This window comes from Leishmania braziliensis, chromosome 24, assembly GCF_000002845.2.
Source record: "Leishmania braziliensis MHOM/BR/75/M2904 complete genome, chromosome 24".
In the NCBI taxonomy this organism is placed as follows: domain Eukaryota; phylum Euglenozoa; class Kinetoplastea; order Trypanosomatida; family Trypanosomatidae; genus Leishmania; species Leishmania braziliensis.
The window spans coordinates 374,526-395,225 of NC_009316.2; the positions used below are offsets into that span (position 1 = coordinate 374,526).

At 60.6% G+C, this 20,700-nt stretch overlaps 4 protein-coding genes across 4 annotated transcripts; all 4 read left to right on the top strand.

The window, feature by feature from the left end:
• Positions 1–1,383: 1,383 nt before the first annotated feature.
• On the top strand, positions 1,384–3,126 carry LBRM_24_1100 (hypothetical predicted multipass transmembrane protein; the record flags this gene model as incomplete). Its single annotated transcript, XM_001565325.1, has 1 exon — positions 1,384–3,126. The coding sequence occupies one exon, from the start codon at positions 1,384–1,386 to the stop codon at positions 3,124–3,126; it is 1,743 nt and encodes a 580-aa protein (XP_001565375.1).
• A 1,074-nt stretch (positions 3,127–4,200) lies between these two features.
• LBRM_24_1110 (putative pre-mRNA splicing factor) lies at positions 4,201–7,467 on the top strand (the record flags this gene model as incomplete). Its single annotated transcript, XM_001565326.1, has 1 exon — positions 4,201–7,467. One exon carries the CDS (start codon positions 4,201–4,203, stop codon positions 7,465–7,467), a length of 3,267 nt encoding a protein of 1,088 aa, XP_001565376.1.
• A 1,397-nt stretch (positions 7,468–8,864) lies between these two features.
• LBRM_24_1120 (putative pre-mRNA splicing factor) lies at positions 8,865–12,392 on the top strand (the record flags this gene model as incomplete). Its single annotated transcript, XM_001565327.1, has 1 exon — positions 8,865–12,392. One exon carries the CDS (start codon positions 8,865–8,867, stop codon positions 12,390–12,392), a length of 3,528 nt encoding a protein of 1,175 aa, XP_001565377.1.
• Positions 12,393–16,884: 4,492 nt separating this feature from the next.
• Positions 16,885–19,728, top strand: LBRM_24_1130 (conserved hypothetical protein; the record flags this gene model as incomplete). The annotated part of the gene is made up of 1 exon (XM_001565328.1): positions 16,885–19,728. One exon carries the CDS (start codon positions 16,885–16,887, stop codon positions 19,726–19,728), a length of 2,844 nt encoding a protein of 947 aa, XP_001565378.1.
• Between the last annotated feature and the right edge of the window lie 972 nt (positions 19,729–20,700).

Consider the following 20,700-nt stretch of genomic DNA (forward strand, 5'->3'; position numbering starts at 1 on the left):
GATCAACTGCATTGGATGGGGTCTGTGTAAGCAGCACCGGTGTGATCCGCTATCAGACATCTGGGGGTTCGTGTCTTTCCCTCTTGCAAGGCGCAGACGGGGAAGGGAGAAGGCTGAATCTCCCGGATATCACCACAGAGATACCATAGCCTCACAGAGTGGGGGAAGACACGCGGCAGTAGTGTGCATACGCTCCTCGTCCCGCTCCTCCCCCTCTACCTTGCCCACACGCTCATGGCCGCACCGCAGCTGGTGTCTTTCTCTTCATGAGGTTACCCATTCACTACTCCCCTGCATCCCTGATAGCGAGGGACACCTCCGTGCGTGGCGTCTCGGGGCCCAGGTCCCTCACTCGGTGTGGGGAGGCCAAGCAGCCCCTCTCGCCCTGCCAGTGCCAGACCACTTCTGGTGGCAACAGGCTCGAGTGCCTACGACGTGGGGAGCTCAGTGTGGCCCATCGCTACCGATGCCGGCGGTCGGGTCATGGACGGTTCTGCGTCGCAGCGATCTGCGACAGCGAGCGTGTTGGCACCAGCCATACGATGGGCAGTGTTCCAGCGCGGCTCGCGCGTATCCCACCTGACCCTGGCTGCCTGCTGCTCTGGGGAGCCTGCGCCACCTCGAGGGGTGCATGAGGTGGCGGCCGGCCCAACGGGGACAGCTGGGAGGCGGGCGTGGATGGGTAGAGCCTGAGGCAGGGGTCGCGCTCAGATGACTGGGTTGGCGCATCGCAGTGGCGTGGGTTTACGGCTGCTTCGCACGAGAAGATGGGGCCTGGGGCGGGCCCGGGGAGAGTGGAGTGGCGCTTCGCCTCTGACGTGTTGTGTGGCAGAGAATGGGCACGTTGGATTGAAAAAGACAGCGCTGTTCGCGGTGCACACACCCGCGCCTGCGCTGCGCAGAACTCTGTGCTGGCGGAATCCTTTATTTTCCTGAACGTCTTGTTTCGTCTACTGCGCCTCTGTGCGTCCGACACGACGCCCCGGCACACAACTCTCACGACTCGATCACTCTTAGGTTGCCAGCTTTATTATCTCCATTTTCTCCCTTCCTTCCTTCAGAAATTCCTACCCTTCTCGTGCCACACCTCCTTCTGTACAGTAGCAGAGCGGGAGACACAAAAAGACCAGAAGCGCACGTCGTGCACTCTCTTTTTTCGCTACCGCCCCCCCCCTCTCCTCCATCCCCCATACAAACAACCACTTCGCTTGGATTTCCCCCCCCTTTCACATCACCCAACCAACAACCGACTGCCCATCCCCTTCCCCTTTTTCCCGCTTCACCCACTAAGCCGCACCTTAACTGTAACTAGTCCTTTCCTCTTCCTCTCTCTTTCTGAGCCCCTTCCACCCCCCACCCCCCCCTTGTTTCTGGAAGAGAGCCATGTGCGACGCCGCAGTGTCCTTCTTCCAGCGAGGCTGGCAGGCCACCAAAGAGGAGCTGCATCGCACCATTGACAACATCCGTAGCACCAAGTTGAACCTCGCCCTCCTCTTCGCTGTGTTCTGTGTCTTGTTCGTTATCGTAGGCAACGTGATTCTGCTGATCGCGATGAATTTTTGGATCGCGCAGTTTCCCAGTGATGCCCTGGCACACAATTCCAGCCAGATCGCCATCCAGGTGGTCACCATGCTCCTGCTGGTCTTTCTGTTCTCTGCGATGGCTAGCGCCTTCGCCGTCTTCTATGGCGCGCTGCCGTTGTGGCACGTACTGGCAGATCGCAATCGTGTCGGCGGGCCGTGGTACCGCCTCTTCCTGCTCTTCGCCTCCGGCGCGTCGAACGGCATCAGCAGCGTTCTGGCCGTGTACGCCATGACGTACACCCCCGAGTTTATCCAGGCAGTGCTGCTCTGCTGCATCCCGTTTAGCGCGCAAGCCTGGACCGTCATCTTCATCCCCACTGAGCGCAAGCGCGACTACCTCTCCCTGTGCTTTGTTGCGTCTTTCCTGCTGTTCGTGGCAGGCGTGCTGCTGTCGAGTCTGTCGGCATTCCTGCACCCCAACGAGCAAGGCGAGAAGGCATCGTGGGCATGGGCACTCATCTACCTTGCGAGCTCCATCCTCTTCGGGCTGTGGTGCGTGGTGCAACGGCTGTATCTGGACGCTGTCGCGCGGAAGGTGCCACTGGAGGCAGAGGGCAAGGCAGCGGCGCAGGATGGAGCTCCAGGCGCACCACGTTGCGCGAAGTCGAGGGAAAACAGCAGCCGCAGTGCAATCGTGGAAGTCGACGACTCGCCACATCGGTGGCGTGCTACGATGGAGGAGACTGGCCGCCATGGCCCGCAGTGTGGGAAGCTGCGCGACGAGTCTCACACGGAGGAGCCAGACGTCGGCATGATATCAGCCACGACCACGGGTGCCTCACACCTGGCGCACGGTAGTCCCGCCACTGACACAGTGCCCCAGTGCACGAAGACGGACGCCGGTGTCGCGGCGGGTGCCGCCTGCGCCGAGGAAGGCCTACACTTCTCCGACATGGAGAGTGACAACGAGATGCCGCTGTCGCCGTCCGCGGAGCTGCTGGTAAAGCGGCACTGGGGCAGCCAGAACGTCGATGACAACGCCGCCAAGGTGATGCTTCTCGTGGTGGGCCTGTTGTTCCAGCTGCTGGTCTCCTTTATTATGTTTCCGGTCGACGCGATTCCATGGTTTGGCACCTCCAGCTCGGTGCTGCACGCGTGGGAAGGCTTCCGCAACTCGATAGATTTCATATTCGCCTCCTGGATTCATGCGCGTCACGGACTTCTTCTTACCCTTGGCTTCGCGATGAGCTTTGTTGGGTGCACGTACCTGAACGAGCACAGCCCGACGCTGGCCTCGGTGGTGTTGCAGCTCGCCGGCCCCATCACGTCGCTGATCATCATAATCATCCCGCAGTGGAACGTGTACCAGGACAGCAGCAGCGTAGGCCACAAGGTCGGCGGCGTGATCCTGCTCCTCATCGCGGCGCTGTTGTACCACCTGTGGGAGCAGCAGTCTCTGCGCGTACTGCTGGCGAAAGCGGAGGAGGCGAAGCGCCGGCGTGAGCGCGCTGCGACTGACGGTGCCGAGGCCACGGAGGAGCGTCTGATCGACAGGGACGACCGCGCCACGCGTGAGGCGCCGAGCGAGTTTGCTTGCAGATGACCTCAACGGTAGCCTGACCTCCTCTCCACCCCCGTCACTGCCGCATCGCTCAACTCTCTTTCTCTGCAAAGTGGCGTTTGCGTGCATCTACCTGAGGTGGCGCGTCGTCAAGCTGTCGTCTCTTGCCAAAGTGCTTTCCCCTTGTGTGGGTGTGCGTGTGCGTGTTCTTCTCACTCTCGCCTCGCCTGTGTGTCGCACGGATAACCCTGTGGCTGGGTTGTGATGGAGGAGGGAGCTGACGTGCACACACGCATACGGGGACAGACGTCTACTGCCGCCAAGGCACTCTAATTTTTCTCTTCTATATGCCCCTTGGGTGACGATGTTGTTTGCTCGGATTCTGCTTCTAGTAGTGCTTCCTCTCTCTCACTGCCATCCTCTCCCCATCCCTCCCTTCCCCCCCCCTCCGAGTGATGTATGTGTGTGTGTGTGTGTGTGTGTGTGTGTCGACAGGTCTGTGTTTCCGCCCCCTCCGCTCCCCTTTGGCAGTCCTCTTCGACTCTCCCTAAGACAAAATGGGCATCTGAGCATCACACAAGCCCAAAGTGCTGGGCGCCGTCGCCGCTGCTCGTTTCGGTACTCACAAGTCTCAGTACTGATGCGGCCCGGGTGGGCGACTTGTACAACTCATGGGCTGCGCTTCCGCATACCAACTAGGGCATACCTGCACACACGCGCCGCGCTTCCTCCTTTCTCTCTTAACCGCCATCAGTGATATGTACAGCCCTGTGAGGTTGTCTGAGTATGACTCATACATAACTGTATTTACCTTCTCTCTCCCTCCATCCCCTACCCGACCTGTATGCCGTTCGGCATCTCTCCTCCCCTCCCTAGGCGCACAGCAGTATTGGTTGGGTACCGAACTCAAAGACACGGCGAGCTGGCACCCACTAGTCTGCTAGCCATAGAATAAGCGGCCACTCGGACAGACAGACCAGTGCACGCGCGTACGCACATATAAATATATATATATATATATATATATATACGTGTGCGTGTGTGCGTACATCTTTAACGGCGAAGTGGAACGAGTGGTACGGCTCTTAAGCACACAGCACCCTCGCAGACCAAGCAATGGACGCAGTGCCTGTTGATCGCGGCATCAAGCGGTCTCGTGAGGAAAATGTACCAGACTCCACATCACCCTTCCCGGCTGCGAGGGACGTGGCCGCGTCCATCCAGGACCAGGTGCAGAACTTCTTCACGCAACTCGAAATGGGCGAAATCCTCGAGCACGACCACGACACGACCGAGGCAGTCATGACAGGTGCCGATGAGTCCGCGCAGTGGGCTTACGGCAGCGAGTACTACCTTCGCCACGACGGCGACGATGACAAGGAACACTCATCGTACTCGCACACCTCAGGTAGTGCTGCCGCCGCTGCGGCTGCACAAGAGAGGAGCAGCGACACTCAAGCAGACAAGGCGCGCAAGGTTATCGTCAATCTAGCCATGGCGCCTCCGCCCTTCTTCACATCTGGAAACGATTTCGAAGCGAGCACACTGTGGCGTAAGCCGGAATCCACAGCACATGACACCGACGATATTGACGGAGACCTCGACGGGCGCAGCGCCGACGTCACCTCCTGCTTCCTGCACGAGGCTTTGCGGATGTCTGACGTCGACGTTCTGGTACCGGTCGTCAGCCACTCTTGCAGCCTCGCCGTGAGCGCCTCGAAGGGGAGTCGAGCCCTCACTGCACTCGAGCGGCTGATGGACCGCGAACGCGCGAACCGCGCTGTCATGGACACGTCCAAGTCCGGTCTGGCGCGGCTCCTTCAAAGAGACACGTACGGCCGTGTGGTGAAGGAGGGGGAGACGGCGGTGGCGGGGGTGGGGGGCGTCTCTGCCCCCAGCCACCTGCACAGCAGCAGCCTCTCCTCCTTGCCCGAAGACCGCGGCATCGATGGTGATGGCGAGGAAGAAGAGGCCAAGTACCTCAAGTGTCAGGTGCGCTGGGAGCTGGAGCGGCTTGCTGAAACGACACGGCTTTGTGGTGCATCGGATGGCTCTTCCAGCACCGCCCCAGCCACTGCGACTGGTGCGGCGGAGTTGCAGTGGGGAAGCGGCCAGGAGACCCGCCGGCAGCGCAAAGAAGACCAACTCACTCGCATCGAGGAGCGCAAAGCGCAGGTGGAGATGCTCGCCAGCACCGCGGATGAGGTCGAGCGCCGAGCCGCCATGCGTCGCCAGTGCGAGTCGCTGCCCATCCGCCACTGCAAAGAAGAACTTCTTCGCTATATTGGCGAGAGTGCCGTCACTGTGGTCATGGGTGAAACCGGCAGCGGGAAAACGACCCAGCTCGTCCAGTACCTGTATCAGCGTGGCTACGCACGGCACGGAAAGATGATCGGGTGCACACAGCCGCGGCGGCTCGCCGCCATTGGAGTGGCTCGTCGCGTCAGCGACGAGATGGGCTGCGCGCTCGGCACCACGGTCGGCTACTCGATTCACCTTGATGACACAACCACCGCAGACACGCGCGTAAAATTCATGACGGACGGCGTGCTGCTCCGCGAGACAGTCAGCGACCCGTCACTGGACAAGTACAGCGTCGTGATGCTTGACGAAGCCCACGAGCGGTCTGTGGACACGGACGTGCTGATGGGCGTGCTGAAGCTCGTCCTACGCCGCCGCGGGGACTTGAAGCTCATTATCACCTCTGCTACGATGGACATCCGAAAGTTCTCCGCCTTCTTTGGCAACGCGCCGTGCTACGAGATCCCGGGGCAGACCTTCCCGGTGAAGATCCACTACAGCCCGACGCCGGTGGCCGACTACGTCGCCGAGGCTGTGTTTCGCGTATGCCAGTTGCATCTGCAGATGCCACTGGAGGACAAGCAAGACATCCTCGTCTTCATGACAGGGCGGGCCGACGTCTATGGCACCTGCGAACTGATCCGCCGTCGGTTGACGGAACTCAGCCCACAGCATCTCAGCACCCTCCTCATTATGCCGTGTCTCTCAGAAGCGGCCTCGGCGTGTTCCACAAAAATCGGAGTGCTTGACGCCACGCCAGCGGGCATGCGCAAGGTTGTGGTGGCCACCAACGTCGCCGAGACGTCGCTGACGATCGATGGCGTACGCTATGTCGTAGACTGCGGCTTCATGAAGACGAACGTATATCGACCGTCCATTGGTATGAACACGCTGCAGCGGTACCCCACTTCGCAGGCGCAGGCAAACCAACGCAGAGGCCGTGCCGGTCGCACCACCGACGGGACATGCTACCGCCTCTACACAGAGGAGCAGTACGCTGAGGAGATGCTGCCGAACAGCGTGCCAGAGATTCAGCGCAGCAGTGTAGACAGCGTGGTGCTGCTCCTGAAGAGCATTGGTATTCACCGTCTTCGCGAATTTGACTTCATGGATGCCCCGCCGGCAGCTAACGTGCGGAACAGCATGTTTCACTTGTGGATGCTCGCCTTCCTGGATGACACCGGCGGCATCACAGAGCAGGGGCGGCAGGCGCTGGAGTTCCCCATGTCCCCTGTGCTGGCAAGGCTTCTGTTGGAGAGCGTCAAGATGGGGTGCGCGCTGGAGGTGTCCCGCGTCGTCTCCATGATCTCGGCGGATCCAAAGAACCTGTTTGAGCTTCCAAAGGGTCGCGAGAAGGTGGCGCAGCAGCACCACAGTCGCTTCTACTCGAACGACTCGGACCACCTGACGCTGTTGCACATCTTCACGCAGTACGTAGACCATGGCCGGTCGCGGCAGTGGGCGCAGGACCACTTCCTGCACGCCCCCACTCTGGCCAGGGCCAACGACGTGTGTACGCAGCTGATGGAAAGGCTCCGCAAGGTGCACCTGCCCATTCAGTCCTGCGGGCATGCGGGGATGGACAAAGTGCGCTACTGCCTCGCCAAAGCCTTTGTCCTGCAAGCAGCGCAGCGATCAGATCGGCGGTGGACGGAGTATCGGCCGCTGCTGAACTTAGGCGTAACGTGCGCAGTACATCCGGCTTCCGCAGTGCACGCGCGCAGGGAGATGCCGCCCTACATCATCTACAACGATCTGCTGCTCACACACAAAGAATACCTGGTGATGGTGACGGCGGTCGAACCAGAGTGGCTAGTAGAGAGCTCACGGGGCATCTACGAAATGCGTCACAGCTCAACGTCGTCATCGGCGGTGACGGTGGTCTCGTCGTTTGCGACGGGAGCAGCAGTCACTCCGACGCCCTCCACTGCCTCCCGAACTCCCCAGGGATCGATGCCCTCGCCACTGACAGCGCCCAGCCGCAGCGCCAACAGTCGCACAAGCGTCGCTGCGGCAGCCAAGGCATCTGTGAAGAAGTCCGCTCTCGGCATGCTGACCCCCAAACGCCGACCAAACATATGACAGCGACATCGCTTTCGTGCCCGTGTTTTTTTTTTCTCTGGTTCGTCTCCGCTGCCTGTTGGGGTTGTGCATGTGCCGCGAAAGAGCCGTAGTGGCAAAATGGCTCCCCGGGCGCACGAGCATGTATTCCCGTGCCCGGGAGGGACGGGGCTCCTCGTCCCTCTCTCCTCCCTCCTCTCCCCCCACCACCACTAACCTCACGGTACGCTGGCGCGGAGAGTAGTGGGTATAGTGGGGCGCCTATCTTCGTCCATGCGCATGCACACATCTAACACAAGGCAAGTAAACTAGAACGGGGAGAACAACTCGGTCCGCTGTAGCATCCGTAGATGCGCGCCCACCCGCACGGACCTCCTTGGCTGCGCACATACATGCTTAGATGCGGCTTTCATGCATCCGTGATGGCAGACGAAGGGACTTGAGAAGAAGGGAGAGAGAAGGAACCGGTGCATGTTGGCCCCCTGCCTCATCCCTTGAAACTTCATCCACTGTCAACCGAAACAGCCATCCCCGTCGTCCCTTGTTGCTCACTCCTCTGTCCATTCATCTCGATCGCTGCTCCCTAGCACACGCTACCCGCACATGCGGTATAGTGTCCAGTGAGCGGTCGAACTCCGTAGTGCGAGAGAGTTGGGGACAAGAGGACCCAGCTGTAGTCACTTCATTAGACTGTGATGGTTTACAAGAGAGACAACATAGGGGACGGGCAGGGTACGCAGAAGGGGTAGAGAGGAGCAAATCCGTGTGCTTCGGAGCCAAATACAGGCCCCACTCAGTTCCCTTGCTTGTCCCTTGTGTGTGCGTGTGTGTGTGTGTGTGTGTGTGTGTGTGCGTGTGTGCGTGTGTGAGGGGGGTGTGGCCCTCATACACTCTCTCTACACTCAGCCACCAACCTCCTCCCTCTCTCGCCCTTCTCCATCTCCTTCCCTTTACAGGTGTCTCTGCTGCTGTTGTTACTCCTCCCCACCCCCTCTACTATTCGTGTTGACACGTACCGCTGCTCGCTCAGCCAGACGTGCACTAACGCACTGGTGCTTCTCTCGAACGGCTTCTCTCGTCTCCGCGCCCCCAAGTGCGTTGGTTTCGGTGCAGTTGCGTCGCCCTGTGCTTGGGTTTGTGTGCCCGCGTCGATCATGGACTTCAAGAAAACTACGCACACCCTTATTGTTGCATCTCCCTTTCCCTCGTTCCTCCGCATATCGTCCTGTCGTCGCTGTCGTTTCTCCACCCTGTCTCTCTCTCTCTCATCATACGCGGCGCCATTTGCCTTTCGGCTCCACACGTGCGGGGGGTGCGTGGCTGAAGCTGCGCTCGGGTGCTGGCGCCGTTGACCTGCTTCTCTTTCCTTTTGCGCCACAGGGAGGATTAATTCCAGAGGTGGGGAGGGGGGGGGCGAAATGAACATCTTTCGCGGCCTCCAACACTACTTCTCCGCCGGCGACGGGGATCTGAAGCAGCTGCTAGACACACGCGTCTACGTGTGGAACATCCCAGCTGGTAGCACGACATTGACCGATCGAAACCTGCGCGTAGGCCGCTCCACAACGCGCTCCATCGAGTCCACCTGCAACTACCTCGACAATGCGGAGTCAAATCGCTATATCATCTTCAACTTCTCACCGCTCATGATGGAGCTGGTGGAGGGGTGCCGTTTCGGCCAGGTGCTTGACTTCTCCAAGCAGTCTGTGGAGAACTACGGCCTGCTCATGGAGGTGTGCTTTACAATTCGGAAGTGGGTGTACGCTGGCGACACAGACAGCGGGTCACCCGTGGCGCCGCCCGCGTCATCGCCAATCGGTGGTGCAGGGGCTGCGAACCGGCCCACACATTCGCACTGTGCTGTGCTAGCCTTCCTGGAGGAGTCGCCAGCAGTGGCGCATCCGAATTACGCGGCGATGCTGGGGGCGTGCTACCTCATCTTCTCCGGTTTCCCCACCTACACCGGCAGCGGCACGCTCGACTTCGTTGAACGAGAACTCGGCATCCCCCGTAGCGTCTACCACGCGCCGTCGCAGGAGAGCTACCTGAACTACTTCCAGCTGCTCTTCGAGATCCCAGTGCTACCGAACCCAAAACGGCTCACCCTGACACGCGTTTCGCTGCACAACCTGAGCTCCCTGGCAGAGAGAAACCTTGGCCTGCAGCTAGATCGCGCAGACGGCCAAGCACCGCGGCTCTTCAGTGACCCCAACGCCTGGTGCCGAGGCGACCCCTCCACGCTAGAGATCTACCTGGATCTGAACGAGAGTGTACTCGGCGACTTTGTCCTCAACGTGTTCCTGTACGATGTCCAGCCCATCCACAGTCGTGGCGTGGTGGCGGAGTCCCACTCTTCCCCAGCAAGCAGCAGCCTCGTCGGCGGGGCCTTGTCGTCGTCAACGGATGGCGTTCAGGCTCTGCCAGCGGCGTTACCCGAGAGGGCCCTCGTCGGAGTAGGCGGGGCCGCGTCGCCGCCGACAACGCGCTTCATCACTGGCACCTCTAAGGCAAAGAAGATAGTGCAGAAGGGGCGGCTGCTGCGTCTCGCCTTCAGCACTATCTTCATCCACCAGGCAACACACCGTGTACGCGTGCGGGACATGGACTACGCAACTGCGAACGCATTGCCAGACGACTTCTATGCACAGCTGCACTTCACCGAGTGCGCTCCAGCCGACACAGATGAGAACTACGTGAGGGAAATTACCCAACGCGTAGAGCAGTCGCCGCAGCGCCAGATGATGCTCTCCCGCCCCGACCCCCGCGACCTCCTCGCATCCGCGCGTGTCGGCGGCTACCGATCCTCCAGCAGGTACGCCGCCGTTGAGGAGGAGTGTCATGGAGGCGTGTACTACCGCAGTGACGGGACCAGGCGTGGCGGCGGTGCAAGCATGGACCTGCGCATCCGCCAAGAGCGGTCGCTGCCGCTGACCGGAGCCACAATGCTGTACCTCCCTACGCCCTTGCACATGAACAGCGAAGATGAACGGCGCTTCGACAACGATGACGACGTCGCGGAGGCTGAGCCGACGCTGATCCGGATGGTGCCGCAACCAGGTACCGTCGCTCGGCCTCGTCAGCCCACGCCAGAGCGCCTGTACGGTGGCGGGTACCCGGTAATCTCTTCACAGCCCGTGGACGTTCAGGACGCAGCGCCGACCCCTTCCCCATTTACGGCGGTGCTACCGCTGCCCCCGGTGAGCCGCACCCCGTTGACACACCTTGACCCCTCCATGATCGCCGAAGGGAACTCACCACCACCGCGCATGGCGCCACAGCCAGCGGGGTTGCCACCACCGCCTCCACCGCCAGGTAAATTGCTGCCCCCACCTGCGCCGCCCCCCAAACTCCCTCCTCCGCAGCCGCCGCTGACGGCCCCCGCTGGTCTTCCTCCGCCCGCGCCTCCGGCTGGGGTTCCACCACCACCGCCACCTCCAGGACTACTGAACAGCAATGCACCGCCGCCCCCTCCTCCGCCACCTGGCGTCCCCGGCGGTGGAGAGGCTGCTGTGAAGCCAAAGTCACAGTACCACGGGCCGCGACTCAAGAGCTTCTTCTGGAAGAAGATCCCGAAGCCGAGTGGCATCTGGGCAGCGTCAGACCCTGACGACATGCGCCGCGCTGTGATTGACGAGCCCTTCCTGCTCGAACTCTTCAAGGTGAAGGCCGTCGCGCAGGCGAGCGTGGCCGAGTCAGCGGTGAAGAAGTTGGAGCAGGAGCGGCGCAGCAACGTGTTCACTACCCAACGGCTGCAGAACATTGGTATCGCCCTCAAGCGGGTACAGGTGTCGGTGGAAGACGTGTGCAAGGCCCTCATCACGTGCGACAGCATCATTCTGCCTCCAGAGCTGCGGGAGACGCTAACGGCGGCACTGCCCACCAGCGAGGAGGTAACGGGGCTCACAGCGGAAAAAAAAGCGGGACGGGTGGTTTGGACAGACGTGGAGACGTACCTCTACACAATGGCGACGACTGTGAAGGACGTGCGAGAGCGGCTGCAGCTCTGGACAGCTGCCGAAGAGCTTGAGGATGCCGTCCAGTCCATCTCAAACCTGCTAGACTCCGTCGACGCGGCCGTGTGCGCCATCACACAGCGCAACGGCCGCTTTGCCCGCATGATGCGCATGATCCTGGCGTTTGGGAACTATCTGAACCGCGGCACACCACACGCCGACGCCGAAGGTTTCCGCTTGGAGAGCCTTAACCAGCTCAACTTCGTGAAGAGCTCAGATGGAAAGACCACAGTGCTGATGGCGTTTGTCGTGTCACTCATGGACGGCGAGCGGAGTAAACGTGAGCGCCGAGGGAGCACCACGAGCACACCAAGCGACGACGACAACGATGTCGACGACGCTCGCAGCGTTCTGCGCTTCGTGGAGGACGTCAGCTGCATTCGCACTGTGGCGAGCAGCCCGCTGCAGGACATGGGACAGCAGGTGTCGCAGCTGAACTTCACGCTGCAGCGCATGCGGCGTGTCGTCGAGGAGGCCAAGGACACGAAGGTCTGGTATGACAAGAGGCTTCCATGTGTGAAAGCGGAGGAGATGCCGGATGCCTTACCGGGCCTACTCACAGCAGCCGTTGACCGCTACTTGGCTAGGGTGGGGCAAATCGCCCTGAGGTACCAGGAGCTGCGCGACGACGTGTCGGCCATGATGGCCACCTACGGCGAGGACCCCAACGCGGACGAGACCGTTATTTGGGGCTACGTGCTGCAGTTCAGCAAGGACGTGCAGCGGTGTGTGGACACGGTGACCGCGACCCACCTGACGAAGCGGCGACTCATGAGAACACCGGAAGAGACGGAGCAGACGCAGAGCGGAGCCAAAGCAGACGTCGCTGCGCCGCCACCGCCTAGCAGCAGCGGGCAATCGTCAGGGCCGCGAGACGAAGTGAAGCGAACGCGGCTGCCGAAGCTTGTCGATGAAGACGACAGCGGTGATTAGGGCGGTCAGCGGTGTGAGAGGTGGCCGATGCTCGCATGGAAAAAAAGAAGCAAATGAAATGGTCAGTGAAGCGGCGCAACACATGAGAGGGTGAGGTAAGTGACGAACAACGATGAGAGAAGGCGCCTAGTTGTGCGCACGCCACCGACAGGCACACGCACAGCCACGTCACACTACCCAATCAAGCCATTCGCTTCCCACGCTGGGTGCCGCGCTGCTCATCTTCATCCACTCTCCCTTTCCCTCACCCCCTCTCCCCTTCGTCTCTTTCGCTCTTCCTTGGGTGTATCCGTGGCATCTCCTCCCCACCCCCTCCCCTTTTTTACTCTACGGCTTGGCTTCAGGCTGTTGCACGCTGCGGGTGCGCCTGTGTGTATGTGTGCGTGCGTGCGCCATCGACGCGCGGCTCTGCACACCGTTCCAAGCGGCACACGCCCACGCATAGAGGCTCAGATGCAGGATTACAACACCACTTTTTTGCCCTCTCTTCTCTCCCTGTTTCTTCGCGCATGATGCCACCTCGTGCGGCTCGAAGCCGGAAAAACGACTCGGTGGGTGTGGCCATCAAGAGGCACCTGCGCATTTCGGCAGCCGCAACGGTGATCGCCAGCACAAACGGCAAATGCGTGGAGGCCGTCATCACGGCAGCACCTGCACTGGAGGCTGACGTTGCTGCTTCGAATCCGTCCTCATCACGAGTGTCGAGGCGCCGGCGCGATGTGGTGCCGCAGGAAGCCCCGGCATGGCAACGGATGGCGTTGAAGACCGCTGCCGCCGCCTCAAGGCTGGGCAAGCGCGGCAGCTCAGCAGAAGCGAAGTATGGCGGCTGCAGCAGCACCACCACTGCGACGAAGACAAAGTCGAATGTGCGGCGTAAGGGCGTCGCAGAGGAGATGGCCGAAGTCGACGCTGAAGACGAGGCACCCGCCACTGCTGAGCCATCGTCGCAGAAGGGGGAGGACGCAGACCACTCCGCCTCGCACGCCGAAAGTGACGCGATCAGTAGTAGCAGCAAGCGTGCCAAGCCTCGTCGCAGCAAGGTTGGGAAAGCGGGAACAACACCGGCGACAAGGCGAGGGCAACGCGTGCCTGTCACGGAGCTGGTGTGCCCACGCTGCAAGCTGCGCATGGATCAATGGCCGTTCTGCGGCCTGTCAGGTGAGGCGCACGTACTGCGGGCACCTCGGTCAGACGCCAAGGAAGACGAGGAGGAGCAGCCGAACGAGGTAGTAGCAGCAGCGGCCGCCGCAGCACGCTAGGCGATCGACGGGTGGCACAGGGGAAATAGCGAGAAAGTTGAATCTCTTCGTGAAAGGTGTTAGGGTGTCGTTTTCGGCTTCGCGCGTGCCCCATGCATGTGTGCTCCTCACTGCACGCATACACACAGATGACACACGTGTCACGGCGCCCTTGCAGGGTACTGCGGGCTCCCTCGCATCCTTCCATCTACCCATTATCGCCACCCTTCTCCTTGCGTAGATGAACGCTCACTCCCCTTGGACGGTTTGGCGCTTGCTCTCCTACTACCCATACTCCGCCTCTCGTGCTTGGGGGGAGAGAAGGGGCACGGGAGTGTCTTCGCCATCCACCACCAGATTCATCCACATCGCACCAACTACCGTGTCAACGCTACAGGCTCTTTTTGTCAGCTGTCGCCTGGGCGCTGCACAACGCCACTCTCTTCCTCTCGTTCTCTGTCTTCCTATCGCTCTGTTGTGGCGTTCTCCAAAAGGCCACACAATCAGCAGAGAGTTGTGCGTGCATATCGAAGACGAGAAGTGCGCTACAGCTGCTGTACTTCTCTCTGCATGGCGTGAATGCGATACTCCTCCCCAAATGCACCCAGGGAGTTTAAAAGAATGAAACGAGAGAGGGGGCCAGCGCCGTGGCCTCTGGCAGCCCTCTTCTCCTGTGCATTACCTTGACCAGTTCGCGCGGTTCTGGGGTGGATGTCCTTTGTCTGTTTACTTGCGTGCGTGCGTGTGTGTGCGTGTGTGTCACATCCTTCCTCTCCCTGCACCGCTTCCTCTTCTGCCTGTTTTGCTTTCGGGTCTCATCTTCGTTTTGGGGGGGGGATTTACGCTCTGCATGCGTGGCGCTTTTATGCGCTCCCCTTCTCTCTCTCTCTCCCCCCCTCCCTCACTGCCACACCACCGTTGCCATTTGCAATGTATTCCACGCACACTGAAGTACATGTCCCTTACGGTGGACAGAGAACTACACAAACAGCTCAGCTCAACTCTGCGCTGTGCGTGGGTGCATCTGCCTACCAACAACAACAAGCACCATATCGCTCTTCGGCAGTTTGTTCACCTCTTGACAGCGTTGCGCCTGTCTTGACCTCTCATATGCGGAGGATAGTCGAAGACCGAACAGGAGAATAAGTCGGCTTTGCCTGTGGGGCGTATTGGGGGTGAAGAGGCATCAAACCTGTGTTGGTGGGTACTAAGGCTGATTTGCAGGCCTCCTAGAAGCATTCAAGAGGACGACGACGCCAACCATCACCACACGAGCCGACAACACATAACCCACCGGCGGGGACGTCGACACGCATCAGAGACGTGCACACAAGCAGCGCTGCCGCTACGCTGGGGGATCACAACTTTGGCTACTTCAGCTTCTCTCTTGCATCGCTGCGCTTTTGCTCTTCTTTCGTCTTTGCTCTACCTGCCGCCAGACACGCGCTCGCAGGGATGGAGCGTCGACGCGGTCGCGTAGCCGCGAGCACCGTCACAGTGACCATCATGGCTGCAGTGGGGGAGGCGATCGCCAACACCACGCACACGTCTACCCCCAGCTCCACTGAGTCCACTGTCCCCCCAAACTCACCTATGCGAACAGCTGAGTGGACGATAGACTCAGCCGTTCTCTGGCTGGTTACCGTCTTCTACTTTACTGTGAGTGCTACTGCCCTGGCGTACTTCGTTGCTCGCTGGAGGCGGCGGGTGTACGGGACCGATCGCGTGCTCCTACGTGGTGGATTCAGGACGGATAGTAGCGGCGCTGGTGCCAACACGAACGCTGTCAACGAAGGTCTCTTGTCCACCATTAGTGCCGTGATAGAGCGAGCGGCAAGCAGTACGGCTCTTGCCGGCGCGGCGGCGTGGCAGCGATCGGAGATCGCACAGCTCCTCAACGCCAGCTACAGTTGCGGGGCTCGTCACGGCGGAGTAGGGGCAGCAAGCGGGGGCAGACGCGGTCGAAGTTGGTTGGGAGGATTCGCCCCTTTTCTGCCGGGGTCGCGAGCACGCAGTGCAACGGCGAAGCGAAACAAGCAAAAGAGCGATGACGGTCACGGCGATAGCGAGGCACTGCCCACTGTGTGGTGCGAGGGAGCTGGAGGAGGCGGAACGAATCCTGGTGGCGCCGTCGGCGGCAGCGCCGTCCCCTCCAGCAGCATGGGGCTGACCATGACGGCACGCGAGCAGCAGCAGCAACGTAGTGAGGGCTAGCGAAAAAGAAAGAGACGTACACCTGCCTGCCTGGTCTACTCTCCTGACGCCACCACACGTATACCTGAACCTGCAGGCCCCCCGCCTTCCCTTGTGTTATGCATTGTGGATGAAGGCGCTACACGCACCTTGTCCGAGAGGACAGCACACTTTTACGCATGAAGTACGATGTGGGCACCTGAAGACGTGTGCGTGTGTGTGCTGGCCGAATGGGACAACTATGCGTGCCCCAAGCTGTCCCCCCCTCCCCACCCCCACCCCAAACCCCATTCTGCCCCTCTCGCCCTCTAGCACTCTCACCGTTGCTGATGCAACTCTGGCGTGAATGGCAGATGTCTCACTACTTGGGTCTTCTTTTCCTCTCTCTCTCTGTTGCCACTGTGTCCCCCCCCCCCCACACACACACACACCTTTTGCGTTTCAGCTGTGCTTTTCCCCTCTGAGGTGGCGGTATTGCCCGCCTGCCTTTTGTCTCTTTATTCAATGGACTCCTCTCTTTCATCCACCCCGCTGTCGCTACTATCCGGTCCTCAACATCACGACTCCCTCACCCACTCCCACTCCTACTGGGGCTCTTCGCCTCCGTGCGAAGTGTGTGACCGTCCGTTCCCCCCCCTCCATCACTCGTCTACCATCAATCACGTCAGGAGTGCCTCACCAAACAATCAACCGAGTAGTAAAAACAACAAAGCCGTCGCGATAGGGCGCCTGCGCGTGTGTGCACGAGGAAAGAAGAAACGCGCGTGAGGACGGAGGAGGCCCGATGCCGATGTGAAAGGGAGTCATTCCATGGGCACTGCCTCAGCCAGCTGGAGCTCACCCTCCCTTTTCCTGTTTCTCTTCTCTACGATACGTGAGCACTTATCGCTGCCATCGCTACTCTGCTCGCTCACTTACCTGCCTCCCTTCTCGTCACTTTCTCTTTTGGACTCCACCGGTCCTGCACGGAACACCGTTATTTTATAGAATCTACTTGAACCACCGACAGCATTCTTACTCAGCCCCGCGTAACCCCGCACACGCGCGTACACAGGGTCAACATGGCCGACATCGGGCTTCCACGAAACCCCTTCGAGTCCCACTCCGACAAGGGAAGCGAGCTAGCGGGAGAAACACTACAGCTGATCTCTGCGGCATCTGGGGAAATAGCGGGGAACCTCAGCAGCGCCGCCGGTGCAGTGTCTGTCACTAACCGTACCCTCACCTTCCCTGTAGCTGACGAGAGCGATCCACTTGCCCTTCTGTACTCGACACCGGCCCATAAGCCTTTGTCGCTGGCGCGGCGCACCTGCGGCACAGAGCCACTCTTCCAATACTATGTCTTGCGTGGGTACAAGGAAATCCTCAGTGAGTCAGAGACCCTGAAGGCAGCGAAGGCGGTGCAGGCGTGCCTGGAGGATGGGGACGCAGCAGCCGCGGGGAGCGGCATGGCAGCGGCCATGGTGCAGCACCGCCTCAGTGGCTCCAAGAAGAGTGCGCCATCGCTGAATACCAGCACCATTGATAAGTGTCTCCTCAGCATTGCTGTCGCCGCCGCCCCTACCGCCGTCTCCGCCGTGGGCCTTGCGACGGACGGTGCCACCAACAGCGTCGTACCTCTGTATCTCCCCCTCCGCCCAACACAGGCACTGGACGTCAGCTCCAGCTACTGCACCCAGCGAGCGGAGGAGATGCGCGCGGCAGCCGAGCAGGAGCGCAGCGAACGGCTGCGACTGGTACCTGAGGCGGCCGTCTACCTCGGTCGCTATTACCCAGAGGACAGCCATATCGTGGCCGACGTGCAGCTGCAGCTGGCAGAAGAAAACTGCGGTCCTGTGGCGAATGCAGGAACGACTGCAAAGTTCAGCGTAAACAGCTCAAACCCTCCCTTTATCTTCAACGTCGCGGCAGCGGGCGCATCAATGCTGGCGCGCAGTCCCGCTCTCGACTCCGTACCACTGCCAATACCAAACACCCCCGCCGGCGGCACTCGCTTCCTCTCCAGCCTCGGCCCCAGCCGTCACCTCACTGCCAAGGAGCCTGGTAGGCTCTCCGCACCATCAATCGCACCGCTGCTGCTTCGCACGCCGCAGGAGGCAGCCGTCACGATGCAGATGCAACAAGAGGGTCGTCATGTACTGGCAGACCAAATTGAGGAATCTTTCGTGAACGCATACCATCTCCGAGATCCAGCGGCGGCGCAGCGGCAGCGAGACCGCGAGTCGCTGTCGGTGCAGCGTCACTCCATGCAGGCAGCAGCGGCGCTGCGGGCCGGCACGGGATCTGCAGCCGCAGCGAAGAAGCGCTCGATTTTGACCTCCTCGAAGAAACTCGGCGGCAAGGCAAAAAAGTTGACAGTGGCGCCGCCAAAACGTGAGGGCGGCGTGCCCGCGAACTTAGAGCTGTTCCGCACCTCGCTGCTGCTCGCATGCAGCGAGGACGGAGCCGTCACACTGGGTCAGCTACGCGTGCTGCTGGCAGGTGTCCCCTTTCACGTCGGTACCCTCACTTCAACCTCTGCGGCCGACTTGGCCAGCGTCGCTCAACGTCTCTTTCACATCATTCACAGCAGCACCCGTGCTTGCAACGCCGCAGACGCCACCGATTTGCTGCTTGCTTTCGCATCTTCCGCTACTGCCGGTTGTGGTGGTTCGTCGTCGCGGCTGGCAAATGCGCTGGGCGACAGCCTCGTGCCCACCGCAGCCCATGCCCTAGGGAACAGCCTCTCACGGGTCAGCAACGCTGGCATCGGCGCGCGACGTGGAGTAGGCGCGAGTGCGACTCTGACAACAGCGGGGCAAATGCGACTATCAACCGTGTCCACGCAGCTGCTTGCAAGCAACGCGAGTGTGATATCACCCATCATAGCTACAGCCGATGCCGGTGGCAGCACTTCCGGCGGAGCGCACACACCGAAAACGCCGTCGCTGATGGGTGGGGCTGCGGCTTCGTGTCATGAAGCATCAGGTGCTGGTAACGGTAGGAGGCAGTCGCTACATCACAGGCCCTCGGCAGACATGCATGATGAGTGGAAGTCCATCCTCGTTGTCGAGGTACTCGACGCGCTAGATGCGCTGCTGAACAGTGTCGAGACGAAGCGCGTCGTGCGCTGGGAATGCTTCAACGTGCTGGCGGCGGAGGGGAACGGGTACATCCACAAATCGCAGCTGGCGAAGCTGCGCCGGCATGCCTACCGCGACGGATCAGCGGCAGAAGAGCAGGCAGCCGTCACAGCGGCCATGGTGAAGGCCCTCAGCGACGTATTCGCAGTTGTTGCGACAGAGGAGGAGGCCGCCTACATCAAAGCGAACAAGAAAAGGAAAAAGAAGGGTGGCGCTGTGGCCCTGGCGGCACATCAGAGCTCGCCGATACCGTTAAACGTCATGCGCAAGTCACACATCGACTATGCGGTCTTCTGTCGCTTCTTCGATGAGATGCCGCTCATGTCGGCTGCCTTCGCGCATGTGTGGCTGCCGCTTCTCCTGAACGGGCGCCGGCACACCACAGCAGCGGGCGGCACGACAGTAAGCCCTTCGGATGCTGCCAAGTCTTCCATAGCATTGCCCGGGCGAGACTCTGTGACAGGAACAACGTCACTGTTGCCCCCTTCGCCTGGGTCATCGGCAGAGGCCCTAGATGACAAGGATGGAGAGGAGGCAAGTCCCAACGGTGGCCCACCGCCGTCCCAGTCGCAGCGGAGAGCAGCACCGGCCGCAGAAGACGACCCCAACGCGTCGCCGCTTGAGCTGCTGGGCAGTACAGTGGATGCTCGGCAGGCGGCGGTGTGGCAACTGGTGACGGACCGGCAGAAGCAGCTGCATCAGGCCTGCGATGCAGCAGAGAAGGAGAAACTAGCGTTGTTGCAAAGCGAACAAGGCAGTGGCAGAGCTGTCGCGGATTCGTAGAGTCTCGCGCTGCTGTGCATCTGACGGAAAGGGCGGCGGATACTGTACGGTGTTCGCTTCTACATACTCCCATCACACGCACACACAAGTGCACCAGTTTACCATCGTCCTTCTCCCCTACTCTCTCCCTCCCCCTCTGTCTGATCTTCCCTTAGATGTCCATCAGTGCGTGTGTGTGTTTGTGCCTGGTGCTGGCGGTGGCGGTGGTGATGGCCATGCGCTTCCCCTCCCTCAGCCCTCCCTCATGATGTACAGCTGTAGAAAGTAAAGGCCTCAGTGTGTGTTCATGTCTGCTTGTCTATGGATGGGCGAGCCTGCAGGGTCATGTAAAGCACTGGCGTTTGGCCTTCCCCTCTCCCTTTCGTTTCTTCTCCCACACCCCTACCCGCTCTCTGAGCGTACAGGTGCGCCTCTGTGTCTCCTCTCTGTGCCTGCCTCGCCCTCACACGCATATGTGTCATCACGGGTACTTCGTTCTCTTTTCTATCTCTTTTTCCCCTTCCGCTGACCACCGCCACCTCCTCTCGCCAAAGCACCTCTTCCTGTCCGCTTCGCAGTGCAACGCTCCTTGTTGGCGCACGGAGAGAGGGAAGGAGAGACATGTGAGGCATGTGAGGCGGACGGGTGCTATGGATTGTGTTAATGTGCTGTGCGGGTGGCGTCGTTGATGACGCGGTCACACACGGCCGTGGGACGCAGGCAGTGAACGGGGCACCGCCTTTGCAGAGAAGCAGAGGCGAAAAACAAAGAGCGCCGAGAGAGAGCGTGGCCTCCTCCCATCCGTCACACTGTGTGTAGGGGGTGGTGACGGGGGGCCGGAGGTTGGAGTGGGAAAGCACTGGGGGATGACACATGTTGTCACCGCGGTGGGTCATGAGCGTTGAGGCGGTAGGCACGGTACATGATGCACGTGTAGCTTTTCCCTCTCCCCTCCCCGCACCACCGCCCACCCATCGCTCGTTCCTCTCCCAG